At 41.2% G+C, this 15,015-nt stretch overlaps 1 protein-coding gene across 7 annotated transcripts in view; it reads right to left on the reverse strand.

Moving 5' to 3' along the window:
* Positions 1 to 308: 308 nt before the first annotated feature.
* The window catches only part of RhoBTB (Rho-related BTB domain containing), a 344,465-nt gene continuing 329,758 nt past the window's right edge, over positions 309 to 15,015 (reverse strand). For 6 of the 7 annotated variants that reach the window (XM_075881928.1, XM_075881927.1, XM_075881925.1 and 3 more), the window contains 3 exons: positions 12,148 to 12,296; positions 11,939 to 12,073; positions 309 to 9,918 (listed from right to left, as the gene is read on the reverse strand). In XM_075881928.1, the coding sequence (XP_075738043.1) occupies positions 11,944 to 12,073; positions 12,148 to 12,296 (279 nt within the window). In that variant the 3' untranslated portion in view covers positions 309 to 9,918; positions 11,939 to 11,943. Of the gene's footprint in view, positions 9,931 to 11,938; positions 12,074 to 12,147; positions 12,297 to 15,015 lie in introns of all 7 variants that reach the window. The other variant, XM_075881926.1, reaches the window with a different exon arrangement.

The following is a 15,015-nucleotide window of genomic DNA, read 5'->3' on the forward strand; positions in this document are numbered from 1 at the left end:
CAATTGCGGCCTATGGATACGACCACGATCTGGCCGAGCCAAGAAGCTGTGGAAGAAGCCAGACTACATTTTACAAGGCTTGCGTACACATGTCATCTGTAATAGGACTCAGTCTAAAATGCTGGACAAAATGGTTGGTGACTATTGGAAAAGGCCAAAGTACTATGTAGATGATCCATATGAGCCTTACCATGTGCGGAATTTTTTGCATGCAAAGAAAACTTGGTGGTGAGTGGCATTTAATGGGTCGTGGATTTGCCACACATCATCTTTTGTATGTAGGGTGTTGCATAACAGATAGTCACAAATAAAGTGTGCATATAAAAGCCAGCTTTTATTTCACACACTGTTGTCTTTTTTTGCGGAATACAGAAAATAGACATATGTGCCCATGACAGGAACATACCGTGCAAAATTTAAAAAGACTGTGCAAGCAGTGGACTAGCCAATTTCGGGCAGCAACAACGAAACCCTGCATTTATGAGCTACCCAGCAGGGACACCAGACTGCTCCAGTGCAGTTTGAGAAGGTAATCTTGTTCATTGTGAACTGGCAAGGGGCAGTTGGTGTTAAGTCTAACATTGGGGTGATCTCAGGATTGCCCTTTGCAACAGTAAAACTTGGGTGTGGAAGACAACACACAGCCATGTGGACAACACAAACCCCAGAGCACATGATGGTGCACCTACACACGAGAAGAGGTTCTTAAAGGGCTCCTCACCATGCCTTGTTGCAAATTTTGTTCACACACTGAAAGTTTTAAGGACCTGTCTAGGAGGAGTTGAAGCAAGATTCTCCTGTTAAGCTCTGTCTATGCGTGCCTTCTGTGCGTTCTCCCATGTGCTAGAGCTGAGATAGTATGTTGAGCTCACTGGTGAGGCCTGCATGGTCTTTGCCTTTAGCTTCACACTGCATTTGAAGTGGCAGCGCTGCATTCTCCACATTGGCTGATGAACCAGTCTCCTCCCATGGTCAGCCGATTCAAATTAATGCGTGGACGTGGCCGACACAGCTTTATTTAAAAGATAGGAGCACATTTTTCTATATGGAAATTTTCCCTGTTTTCATACCACGGAGTCATTTCACTCTTTTTAGACAAGACTACCCACTGCCTGATTAGCTTGGTAATTTGCAATGCTTAAACGTGGTAGGGAGCCCTTTAAAATTGAAGTAGCTATAGCTACTTGTGCAATGCAGCACCATCAGTGTTCCAAACTGAGATTTTTTTCCCCTCTACACACAGCTCGTTAATAACATGACTGGCCTGAGGGCAGCACATCTTTTACATCAAAACATGTCTGGCCTAAGACATACCAGTAGTCAGTGCAATATATGCATGCAGACTTATGCCAATCTGCTAACCAGGATTGTGGAGTCCAACGTTGTATTTCTCATAGGCTTTTAACTGGAATTCCCTTAATTGAAGGAATTTTTTTGGAAATTGAAGTTTAAATTATTTCTTCATGGACATTTACAGATTTTCAACCTGTTAAGGGCAGTGATACCTTAAATGATCTTAACTCTAGATGGCTCCACAATCCTGGCCCTGACACGAAGCAGTACACACGCAGGAAGCTTTCTTACAGGCTTACAACGTTCAAATTGCATTGTCTGGCATAATGTCAAAAGTGATATAAACGTAGAATGTAACAACACACCTGCTAACTGGAGCAACAACCTTTTCTTGTGAAGCAGAGAACACTTGAGATCCAACTACCTAGTGATCGTACATTTCATCCAGGCTCAGTTCATAAAATGAAAGGCCAATGCCTCCCATTGGCATGCTTTATACACAGTGTGCCCAAGCACTTTTTTTTTGTCCTGGACTGCCCTGAAGCAGAGTCAGTGTTGCTGGTGAGGCATGCAGTTTCGATGCACTTGAAGGTGAGCTGCGGTTTGGCATTCAGATCTAAAACAAAATTTGAAGGTGTTTTTTTTTTTATGCAAGCTGGAGAGATGATACAAAATAGGACAGTCATTGATTTCACTAAGTTCACATTAAAGACATTTTTAAATGTATTTTTTGCATTTCAATCCTAGTTTAACTATGCTGGGCCAGCTTAGCAAGGCACATGTGTTATGTGTAACAATTGCAATAAGTCAATAATTCAAATTTTTTGATGGTATCAAATTTTCATATAAATATGCTACATGGAATACCTGGTATGCTAAGCACACTTCAATTTTGCTTCTGTTTCAATAAGTTTGGATAAAAACTATTCTGAAAATCTACGAAGCATACCACTAGCACATTCTTAGAAAGAAAAAAACAAATTGCCTTTTCCATTTGAATGTTTGAACCACGTATGTCCAGTCAGTGTGCTAAACATACCCTCTGCTACAAGTGATTCATGTTTCTTCTGCTGCCCCGTTGCAGTGGTCTAGTGGCTAAGGTACTCTGCTGCTGAGCCGCAGGTCGCGGTATCAAATTCCAGCTGCATTTTCGATAGAGGCAGAAATGCTGTAGGCCCGTGTGCTCAGATTTGGGTGCTACAGGTGGTCAAAATTTCTGGAGCCCTCCACTAAGGAGTCTCTCATAATCATATGATGGTCTTGGGATGTTAAACCTCACATATAAATTATGTTTCTTCTGCCAGGAACACTGTGTGAGGAAGGCAATATAGCATGGGTTGAGTGAATTCAAATTAACCTTTTGCAATCCAAAACCTTTTTCCATCTTTTGCCTGTTCCGATCGGAAGGAAAAAAAAAAAAAGAACTCTAAGTTCAAGTGAAAGTAATTTACCAACTCTTTTACACGTGGTGCATAATGTTCTAAGAAAACACCCGCGAAAGAACTTGTCTAGCAGTGCCCGACCACGGACTGCTATGGCCATGCTGCATTGTTGGGCAGGGGCGCTGAAAACTAACCGCAAAGGCTTAAGCACCCTTTAAGTACAACAGACTTGCAATAATTTAAAATCTGCTTTAGAACTTTTTGAGCTTCATATTGGAATAATCGCCACATTACCTTCAGCTATTGTAAAACTTTTTCTGGCTTATCAAGAGTGTAGAACTAGCCAAAATCGTCCACGAGGCTAGTTCGTTAGGGATGAGCTGAAGAGTCGGTGTGCAACATACGATACTCTGGTTGCTGTGTGTGAATGTTGATATAGATTGCTACGTGGTAGTAATGCTCATGCATTGTCTAAGCTAAAGGGCCGTACTTGGGGAGTCTTTCTGCCAGACAACAATAGTCATCTGGCTTGCTTGCATTTCCTTTCTCAAAAACTGTGGGCTTGCTACTTTCCTAACAATAGTGCTGTGTCATGCTGACAACCACATGCTGTTCTTGACCAGGAAGTGTCTGATGCACGCTGATGACACGAGGAATGTATACGGGAAAATACTGTGTAGCAAAAAGACGCCTCAACTACAGCTGTTGCGGCTTATGAGTGTACACTGTGCAAATTGTGTATCTCTTTGTAAACTTGATATGACCCTATATCATTTTATATGTTGTAGGACATAATGGTTTTCTACACACACATAAAAAAAGAAATCTCTGGATTGGCGGTGACATCTTTGATTGTCACAATTAAAGGGCTTTTCTTCTTGCTTCCTGGTTGTGTAATAGGATTAATTTCATTGTACATATCCTCTTAGATGCAGACTTGTCACTGGTTTTAATTTGCAATATAATTCTGTGGAAAATTTTATGGAATAATCATGATATCAGTGTTCAGTTGGCAAGAATCTGTGGGGGCTGCTACACTGGACAAATTAAATTTACTCTTGTTTGGTATTGGAATACCAACTTGCTGAGCTGTTTTCAACTGTATTTTAACACTAGGCGAGTGCAGAAAATGCAAACGAGTGTGAATCATGAGCCTTTGTACAAGTGCACTCTTTTGCGTTTATGAAGAAAGTGTATCATTTACAGTGGTGAGACTCTCTGGCTGATGGTAAACGATTAAAAATAGTGGATGAGAATGTAGTACATATGCAAGGTATTTGAGGATGTCGTAGAGAAAAACCCGTGTGTCTCCTTTTCAATACTTATTTGTCCATCACATCTGTTCTGAAGTAGCATTTTCCATGTTGACACAGGCGGTGGAACTGTGAAAAGATGTGTAGTTTTTGTAGCCCTAGCAGATGGCCATCAATAATTTAAATACCCCACTTTGCTCATTATGACAAGAGTCTTTGTTTTGTGTTCAAAACAGAAATGTTATCATAGCTTCTGATCAGCAACACTAGAAGCAGTCGGATGTTGCTTGAGTGGTTTAGTTTTGTTCGGTGGGTGCAGGCTATCATGTGCGACATCTTAAAAAGTGAACAATAAGTAACTGATGGCCATAAAACAGCACCAGGAGGTTTCTTGTGCAATAGTACATTCAAAACCAGCCCTATGCAATTGCTTTGCATCCTGCCACATACAGTATGAGGCCCAAAACCATAGCTACAAACTTTTCAGAAACGTGGCACATACATCATTGCAATGTCCTCGTGGCACATACATAATTGTAACATCCTAACTCCCTTTGTTTAATGCTCTTGGCTACTATGATCAGGGCATCACTATAAGAGATACTAACAATGCAAAAAATTTGCCAAAGGCTGCTGTAGTGGATGAAATGCTCAAAGTAAACTTGAAACATCTGGTACGAGTAATGCAAAGAAACTACCTAATTTCACGAAATCATGTCAAATCCATGTTTTCAAATGCCCAATGCACAGTATAACTCAGCCATTGTCATCCGATTTCCAGCAACAGGTATTCTCTCTAAAAGGAGTGTTGAATTATTCTTGAATGGTGTGAAATTCAGGGGCAACTTACTCTATCTATCCCTCATGCGGTGGTAACGTGTTACCACTTTTCATCACTAAACAGCCCTGTGGCTGCAATAGTGTCTCGGTTCATTCTGAACTGACTGACTAGCAAGACTGGCTGGATTTTATACCTTAGAAACGTAGTGTGTAGTTGTAAGTTGGGAAAAACTGGAAAATTACTTACACCAAGTATGGGAGGTGCTCACGAAATAAGACTTAGCCATAAAAGAAGGACCAATCGAATGTTATTGTCTAGTTTTTGTTATTGTTAATGAATTACTACTATGAATTGCATAGTTTTAGTAATTGTATGTACAGGTAAATGTGATAAATTCATTAAGAAACTCTATGCCTTAAGAGTTGCAGTAAAAGCCTGAATTGCACAAGCCTACAGAATATGGTAAGAGTAGCAGAACAAGTTTATTTGTGATTTTCCATTACAGTTCACTCTTCATGCTTTTCTATTCATGGCTGTTGACCATATCGCCAGGCAGATCATGAAGCAGCTCATGGCAGCTCAGAAGCATGTTCGTCCTCTTAGTAAAAGCAAAGTGTGTGGAATGTTAAATATCATAATTATTCAAGATCTTGGCCTCAGTTCAGGGCAATCCAGAACTAAACACAAGTGACTCATGGCGCACTATGATGGCCTAGTTGTTCTTTGGTAAATATGGCTGGCCACCTTCCTTTACATTCTGCTGGTGCACACATAGCCTTGAAAGGCTAACAATAGCAGACAGAAGAGACCTTTGAGCATATGTATATGCAGTATTAAAGTAATTGACTACAAAAACAGCCACCACTGCACACCACACAAACAGGAAGGCATTTTCGTTTAAAAACATCACACATTGGTATTGTTCCCTCGGAGCCACAGAAACTAAAAATGTTATTTACTGCCATTTCGCTGTCAGCAGCAAGAAATACACACAACCGAACTAACATTATGTTCACAAACTGCGTTTTCTGTACATCTTTTGATCATATTTAGCAGGCAACCATAATGAATGGTGGAAAAAATACCCAGTGATTAAGGTCACTTCATTGTTTATCTTGCTTTGCTAAAGCACCAATATCTTTGGATTCAGGAATACACGACAACCAAAACAAGCAAGGCTCTCTCCTCCCATGGGAACTGTCCTGTATGAACTAGTGAGCAGGCACACTCCAGGACTCGTAGCTGTGAATATGGCTGGTTCTCATATACATAGCTTGGACAAAGAGCTACAAACATCACTCTTGGCCAGCTACAGTTGATATTGCCAATAATGGGCGAATCAGTTCAAGCAACAAACTGTCGGACCTCTGCTGCATTTGTTGACAGATATAAATTGTAAGCAACGTCACAAGCACCTTGTTCTGGGTATGCTTGTGTGCTCCCCAACTTTTCATGCATCAGTGCAAGACCGTTCCAAAGGATGCTCCAAAACACAGTGGAGTGCACTATGTACACACGTGGATTCGTGAAGCACAGCCAGTAATGCAGAAAAATGAGTACGGGTACGTTGCAGTTCAAGCAGAATTCATCACAAAGTGAAAAGAGCAGTAGTGACAAGCTTGTGAGCACATTGTTGGACATGGCCATGCAACTACTCTACTATCAGTATTGTCTCATAATCTTTTTCAAAGTCTGGTAATGATTGCACAGAATATAGTGGTAGCTTGTGTCTCTGCTCTTCCAACAACTGTGAATCAAAAACATTTCTGCTATGGCAAGTGTGATCTTTGAAAAGTACACTTGTCAAACTTGAAATGTACATTAGCAGCAAGCTTTCAGTATTGTTAAAAAGCAGAGAAACTTTTAAATATACCAGCTTTATGGGAAAATCTGTTTTTCGAAAGCCCATTAAGTGAAGGATGTTTCATAAAAGCAAAAAAATTGTCCCCAACCAGAACTGCAGCACGAAGCTTGCTCTTGGTAGCTTTATTCATGCTGCAGTCCTGACGGAATGACTCGACTGTCTCGTGGCTCGCTGTATGTACCTTTATACCAGCAGAACTGCTACATTGTTCTTTGCATTACCAAAGCCACCTAAGGTTTGCAAAGACTGAGATATCTACATTATCTACTTCATAATTTCCATAAACTCGAACACAAGTTTTATCCTTCTGAAGGCTATTTCCACTGATGCCTGGCTGGATTTGTGATGAATTTCGAACTGCTGCTTAGATCATGGAATTTGTAGGGAGGTCTCTCCATGCGAATATACTGCTGTGGACTGTTAAATAACTGCATTTATGGCTATATTACACGAGTGTAATAAATGTAGTCGGAACAGTTTCAGTCAAGTAGTTGCACAGCGTTTCTTTTATGCTATATGGCCTTGTGTGCAAGACAAATGCAGAGGAGGTGAGGCACCTATGAGGCTCCACCTAGGGCTATACAACATTGTCCAGAACCATCTTCTAATTGCACAATCCACTATCGCAGGTTTTACACATGTGCACAGAACTACTTACATGAAGTACAGTTGTATTATACCCTGCACAACAAGGATCAGTTTAACCCTTTCTTTTTCAGTACTTAATGTGAGCCTTCACATACTAGAGGAACACTATTGTACACTTGATCTTAAAATGATACTTTGGAAAAGCTTACTGTTCAAACAGCCATGTATGCCCTCAATGGTAACAAGTGTCAGTACCCTCATCCAGGTTTTAAGTCATGGGCAAAATGTGTATGTATGACCACAGCATCCTAGATTTCCCTTGCCTGCTGAATTATCGGCGGTCACTTGGGAAGCGGCCGTCGTCGGAACTGCGGTGGTGGCACCACTTAAGTAGGGTTGTCTTCAAATAAGTTCTTACATTTTTGGAGCTTACATGCAACAAAAATAATGTTAAAAAGTTTAAAAAAGGCGTAAACGTAATTATAAGTAACTCTACGTGAGTGACGTAACCATAGATGACGGGCGTTTCGCACTCATTCAGCAGGCAACCCCTTCAAGACAAGGCATAGCCTCTGAAATTAGCAAACGCCAAAGTTGCTAATCTCAAAGGCCAAGTACAAAGACCCTTAACCCTACGTAGGTGGCCCCGCCATAGATGACGGGAATTTCACGCTCATCTGGCAGGCAATAAAAATATAGGAGGCTATGGTATGACTGACCTTGGTGAACAAAAACATATGAAATGACTAGCACTAAAATCAAGCGCACTTATTTAATCATCATTGGCCCACTACGTCATTAAAACTCATATGAGAATATGGCCGTGGACAATTCTTTTTTCATTTTAATTTGCAGGCAGTATATAAAAGCCTTTGGTGTGAATGTAGCATTCAAGGAAATGCTTAATGACAGCACTGATTAGTTTTACCGACTGGGTACAAGTCAGTATGGATACGATGCCCTAGAATAACAGCACACTAAACTGCTTGTAGGACGGCAGCCAGAGACAGGAGCAAGCATTCCACGACATCTGCAGGCACCTTCATTACAATTGCCTTGCATAACATCTGGGCTAATTGGGAATCAGTGTTTTGAACTATAGTGTCAAGGTTAACAAGCAATATGAAAGCACTGACCTCCATATTGAATGTAAATGCACAGAGAAGTACACTGCAAATAAAAATGCAATTGGGGGCAGCAAGGAACGCAGTTGTTTTCACAATGCATGATTGTAGGAAGGCACTGAAGCAGCAGTGACTGTGTTGTGCTAAATCCAGTGCCAGTGGGGCCATTTACCACAGAGACGCTAGGCATATTGTGAAAACTCATCCGTCACTTGTCAGCAATAAAGGTTTTTTTTTCTTTTTAAAGAGGAAAGAAAGATGAGTACCCTTGGAATTCACACTGTGTGGCTGAATTCCAGCTGGCCTATATTATAGCACTTGTCGAGTTCCATGACTTTTATGAAAAATGAGAGCAACTATAAAGGTGCCACCAGTATGGCTCAGTGCAGCGTAATGTGACAATTATTTTTTTTTTTGCTTAATACTTTGTGATCCAAACGTCCCCCTCCCCAAAACTTCAGTAAACATAATGAGCAAATTTAATTTTATTTATTTGTTTTCAGATAATATATAAACGATATATCTAAAGGCAATTGTTGTAATGAACCACTTGTTCTTTATTGATCTCCATTAGCCACACACAAGCCATAAGCATTTAGAGAGCAGAATTGTTCCCTAAATGCCAAAGCAATGCTGGCACAGTGTGTAGGTTTGCGGCTTTTAACGAAATTCAAATCATATGCACTCCTAATCACTTCAGAGCTGTCCTCAATGGCATAACTGAAAAACACATGGTACAAGTGTCCTTCTGAGGGGGAAAAAAAAAAGGACGAATCGGAAATCAGTGCTTTTTCTACCTTATTTGTTCCTCAGTTATGGTCACTTTTGTAGCTTGGAAACTGGTTTTTTTTATTTCATTCTAACACCTATCTATTGGCTGCAGTCTTAAAAGCCTAGAACAGAGTATATGTTAACAATCTTTAGGCCACTGGAGGCTTGTTGCACAATGTGAGCTCAGGTATTCAGTTGTGATGTTATGCAGCCCTGTACTTGAAGTTGTTTTTTTCCATTCATCTGCACGTTGCCAGATGAGAGGCAGTGTGGGGCATACAGGAATTTGATGGCTATAGTCAAATTCGACCAACCTACTCATCATACGCACAAATGTAATGGCAGTCAGTGAGTTCTTTTTTTTCTTTCTTGCTACCAATCGTTGGTTCTTAGAGATCAGTGTGGCATTTATTCAAGCAGATGAACGTGAATCCTTGGAATTAAATAAGCTGGCACCCAGCACAGCACACTTGATGGGCGAGAAATGAAACCACACACATTGGAAATACCGCTTCAACAACAGCAGAGAAGAAAAAAATAAACACATTAAAAAGCTGTGGGTGCAGTATGTACAGGCTTTGGAAATGTCACTGTGAGGCACCCCTTGAGAGACTTAGCAGATATTGCTTGGGCCTCACAGCGCTGTTCCTTGTACAGCTCCAGTGAGAAGCAGTGAGACCAGCACTGCCTCGGTGAGTGGGGAGCTTGTGGAGAAAGGGAACATATTGCCGCTGAAGTAACAGCGTTGCAGCAAAAGAGGTGGCTGCACTGCCGGGCAACAACCCTTCAGTGGCTTTGGGTGATCCTGCTTTGGCGAATGGTGGGCTCTTTCACAGATGGCAGCATGGGCTGCACTTCTCTCCTGCATGAAAGGCTACATGAGTCAAGGAAACAAAAGGGCTCATTGGTGCTTTATAATTTACTGTGCCGTAATATCTCACACCACACTAACATTATTAATCTGCAAGATGTGATACGTAATCATTGGAAGTAGTTCTATGATGGAAGATTTTTTTTATTTTTCTCAAACAGTTGGGAAATAACAGCAATAAGACTATCAAGTTTTTAAGAAGTTAGATAATTTGCACAATATCAGTGCTATCGTGTTTTACGCTTCCTTTACACAGAAGCGATTTAATGCCTGGAGCACATCACTTTGTACACCTAACTTGGGATACCAAATTGCCCATATTCTAGTAAGTGCAAGGCTCAGTCAAGGATGAGCAGAAATTTATTATTAATTACAAAAATAGCATCTAGGCCTTGAAAAATTCTTGGAAGTAAGCCCTTTGTGTGCATCAATTTTGCCCATTGCTCTGTCAGCTATCCAGTTTTCATACACAGATGAAATGCGATTGATATAACAGCCAACTCTAGTTGCCCTTCCCAGATTACTGCTGCTAGGGGGAGGAGGAGAGTTGTATAGGCATGCAGCACCCAAATACAAAACCAACCAAACTGGAGGCAGTTCCGTTTAAACCGCTATCCAGCTTAAAAGAGCCCTGCAACACTCTTTGAACATATAGTGAGAAAATGCTGCCAATTAGTACTACAGGTATCTGTGAAGATGATAGCAACATAGTCAGTAAATGCTGCCAATCAGTAGTTGATTGATATGTGGGGTTTAACGTCCCAAAACCACTCTATAATTATGAGAGACGCCGTAGTGGAGGGCTCCGGAAATTTAGACCACCTGGGGTTCTTTAACGTGCACCCAAATCTGAGCACACAGGCCTACAACATTTCCGCCTCCATCGGAAATGCAGCCGCCGCAGCCGGGATTCGAACCCACGCCCTGCGGGTCAGCAGCCGAGTACCTTAGCCGCTAGACCACCGCGGCGGGGCTGCCAATCAGTAGTTAAAGCACCCATGAAGTTGATGGCCCCGCAATTCACTATTTCATTGTTAGTTAACAATGCATAATGCCATTTAAAATACATCCAAAAACTACTAGCATTTTCTCACAGCAAATTATGCAGTTGCAGGGACTGACTATGTAGCAAAGGGGACTGATGTGGCTTTTGGTGGATTTTGCAATTGTCAAAATGGTCTTAATAAATTTTATATTGTTCGTTTGGAGTTCAGTCAATAACACATAAATTAATGTCTCTATTTTCAAAAAGAGCAGCAACGTACCTCTTACTTTCTCTTCTATTCTCGATCAACAGTTATCAGCTGAATGTTTTGTCTTCTCTTACGTTCATGCAAGCTGGGACAGTGCGTCATGCATTCTTGCTATTTCAAGCACTGCGTGCCTCAGTTTGTTACACATCTTATACTGAGCCTGTTACGACAGTACCTACCACGTCATTTTGAAAGCCACTGGTGCGCTTGCCAGTGTATCTTTCCTACATTCTTCATGATGCTTTTGCAGGCATTGCTTGGTGTTTAGTCAATTGACACTGCTTCAAAATGGGCTATATGGATTTGGCTTCTATCCAGTGGCCAATAATAAACATTTATAGTGAGGACATTTGATAATTACTTTGAAAGATGTTGCAGGGCCCCTTTATGAGATAAAAAAGAACTTTGGACTGAAGGAGCCAGTGACAGCCCGTGTATGCAAATTTTTCATCTCTACAACCTCGCATGTTCCCATGAACTGCTGCAGTGTGAAGGTCTCGTTAATTAAGTGAGCTCTGTTTACAGAGAATCCTAAAAAATGAGGTTCTATAAAAAAGGAACAGGAAGGGAGAAAGAAATTAAATACAGCTAGTGGCTTCTATAGCTGACTGCTAGGCTCTTAATTTTCAAAGTCAGTCACACAGAGAACCTTTTAATTCTTTTTTTGTGCTTGTTTTTATCTTTTTTGTTTGAAAAACAATGCAAATTTAGAAACACTGTTTATGTGATGTGATGATAGAGTCATACAAGACACTTACAGTGGCTAGGCCTGGCGTTTTGGAACCTTGGACCCTTTGAAGGAGAATGGTCCAAAGCAGATCTTTTTGGTCGGTCTCTCGTTGTTGCTTTTTTCCCGTATGGTTCGCTGGTAAAATTCATCTTCCTTAATGTACCTACAAATTGCAATGAAAAACATGAAATTTGGATTCTTGCAGAGGTGCAAAAGTCCAGTTAAAAACGAACTTGCCATGCTGGAGGCCAGCGGTTTCGGTTTAAGTTGGCCTGGTTCTGAGGATGAAGGTTACGCAGCAGCTTCAGATTGTTCTGCAACACCTTCTTGTAAGTGGTGGCAATTCGGTACGAGCACCAGTCAGCCAGCTGGTCTGCATTGTGAATCTGCAATAAATATATGGTTGCTTAGCTTTGTAATGCACCTAACTCGCCTCATTATTGCTTTTCTGTAGAATACATATATACCTGGCTATATTTACCAGACTTGCAATGGCCACTCACATAGCGAAATAACATCAAGTGGATCTCACTCATCAAGCGCTAGAAGAATCTGCAGTGCTGCCCAATACATGGCCAGGTGTTTTTTTGTTTTTGTTATTTACTGCACAATGTGGTGGCACTGAAAATTTTTAAGTTTGCATACTGCCATTCTTTTGTTTTTGTGTGTGTGTGTGTGTTTTTTTACCTCAGAACAAAGAATGTTGCATGCTATAAAGGCGTTGAAGTCGTCACAATCACCTGCTGATCAAGCTTCATGCATAAGCATTTCAAATGTAACTTGACATTGATCAGTGTGACAACTCTGTCGATTGTATATTAACCCCACCCCCCCCTTATGTAATAACCCTCTGGTGTTTTTAAGGAGATGAAAATGAATGAATTAATGAAACAAAATACCAAATAACATAGAGCAACAAATTTTGATATGCCAGCAGCCAAAAATTAAAAATGACTTCAACGCTGTCGTGCCCCAGCAGGCAGTAAAATAAAGCATAAAAAACTGCATAAATGGTATCACTCTAGAGACACGCTATAGTACTTAGCAGGTAAGGTAAGGTGCTGCTCTGCTAAGCTCAAGGATGAGAGTTCGATTCCCGGCCAAAGTGGCAGCATTTCAACGGGAGCAGAATTGCGAGAACACCCATGTACTATCAGTGTCAAACGAAACCCGAACAGCGGCAAGCCTTCATGATGACATAGTACGTGCCGTCCATTTATCACTATGAACAGGTACGCGCATATGCACAGAGCTGCCGAGTAGGATGCGTGGGCCTGTTAATGGTTATAACTGGATTGCACGCACTACACTATTGCGAAGGCTTGTCACTGTTTGGCTTTCATTTGACGCTGCTAGTACACAAATTTTCAGTTGCAATTTTTTTCCGACTAATGAAAGGCCAAGCCCTCAAAAGCCTAGAAAATGAACTGGTGAGTCTGAGAACATTAAGAAAATGTAATTACAGTATCTTTATAAAAGCTAGTTTTGGTTCCTATTGTACTTTGACGTCACAATACATCATGAGCTTCTCGTAACGCAACATGTCGAGATGTTTCCATGACCTTGGTGCTTCGTGGCTTTGTTGTTGATGCACAAGATACCATTTTGGATGTCTTTGTGCTTGATGTCATCACAATTAGCCATACACGTGCATGAGGTTATCAGCATCGACACTGTATCTGGGGAAAACGGTGCTTCAACCTCTACAGGTGCCAAATGAAAAAGGCACAAAGACGAACATCCATGTCAACTAGCATGTTCTATTCCACTCAATGTTCTCTCTTTCTTTGTCGTTCTTTAAATTATTCGATGCGCGTGCCATTCCCATGGGAGGTTCAAACAATTTACGACATCCTCCGCGTCCAACAAAGTTCAATCGCCCAACTCCAATGGGCACAACTGCTGTACTGGCCTTGCAACTTCCATACCTCTTGCCAAAAGGATCTTGCATGCTCTAACATGATTATCTTTTCATTAGTACACAACAGTTACTCAACCAACTTTCCAAAAATTTATGGGCACCTTGTCTTAATGATGACTACATCGTTAAGCTTAAGCTGGTTGTTAGGCTGTATTCTGCTAATGAGTGCACTTCTCAAACACAAAAGGTATTCTTCAAACCAATGCTTCCAAAAATCCCTTGCTTCCAATGCCTGTACTTTCAATGCTATAGCAGTATTAGCACTAGGTAATGTAGTCGAGCATGTAGCGCGTAGACAGGATAACCACTGGTCATCAAGGGTAACTAACTGGATTCCTAGAGAAGGCAAGTGGGTTAGGGGGAGACAGAAGGTTAGGTGGGCAGATGAGATTAAGAAGTTCGCGGGTATAAATTGGCAAGAGCAAGCACAGGACCGAGTTGACTGGCGGAACATGGGAGAGGCCTTTGTCCTGCAGTGGATGTAGTCAGGCTGATGATGATGAATGTAGTGGACTTTATACCGGTCAGAAAGTGTGAAGGCGTAAGTATACCTGGACCAGTAGCGTCAGTGGAGAGGTATGTTTTGCGGCCCAGAATTCACTACATTCTCTACTTCTGCTGGGATGGTTGAAATCGAAGCATTCTTTCCCCAGAATTCTTTTATAGGAATTTTTTAACAGTGCCTGTCATCCTTTGCCAAAATGCACTCGACCACGGACCACGTTCCGCAATGAATTTTAGTTAATGTGGTTAGTAGAGCAAAAGTCTTGCACTTGCAAGTTGCGCAAAATTCAGTACATCACTTTTAAGTCACGACTGGCAGCACAAAAAGCTAGAGCATTGTCGGAATAAAATACACTAGGCAAGCTACATCATGACACAAACCGACAGAAAGCCATTAAAAATGACCCCGCCATCACACAAGGGTCCCGAGGGACATTACATGACAGAAGTGGGGGGGTCAAAAAAACATTAGCTGAAACAAAAGAAAGCAAAGCAGCACTAACAATATGAACAAGATAGAAAAACAGTAGTGTATCATAATTACAAAGATAAAATATGGTTTTTTACGGCGGTTTTAAATTGGGCTAACTGAGATGGCATGGTGATGTGGGTGGGAAGGCTCTTTTAGTCTTGCGCTGTCTGAAGGAAAAATTACTTCTGGAAGGTTTTTGTTTTTGGGC

The sequence above is a fragment of the Rhipicephalus microplus genome, chromosome X (genome assembly GCF_043290135.1).
Source record: "Rhipicephalus microplus isolate Deutch F79 chromosome X, USDA_Rmic, whole genome shotgun sequence".
In the NCBI taxonomy this organism is placed as follows: domain Eukaryota; kingdom Metazoa; phylum Arthropoda; class Arachnida; order Ixodida; family Ixodidae; genus Rhipicephalus; species Rhipicephalus microplus.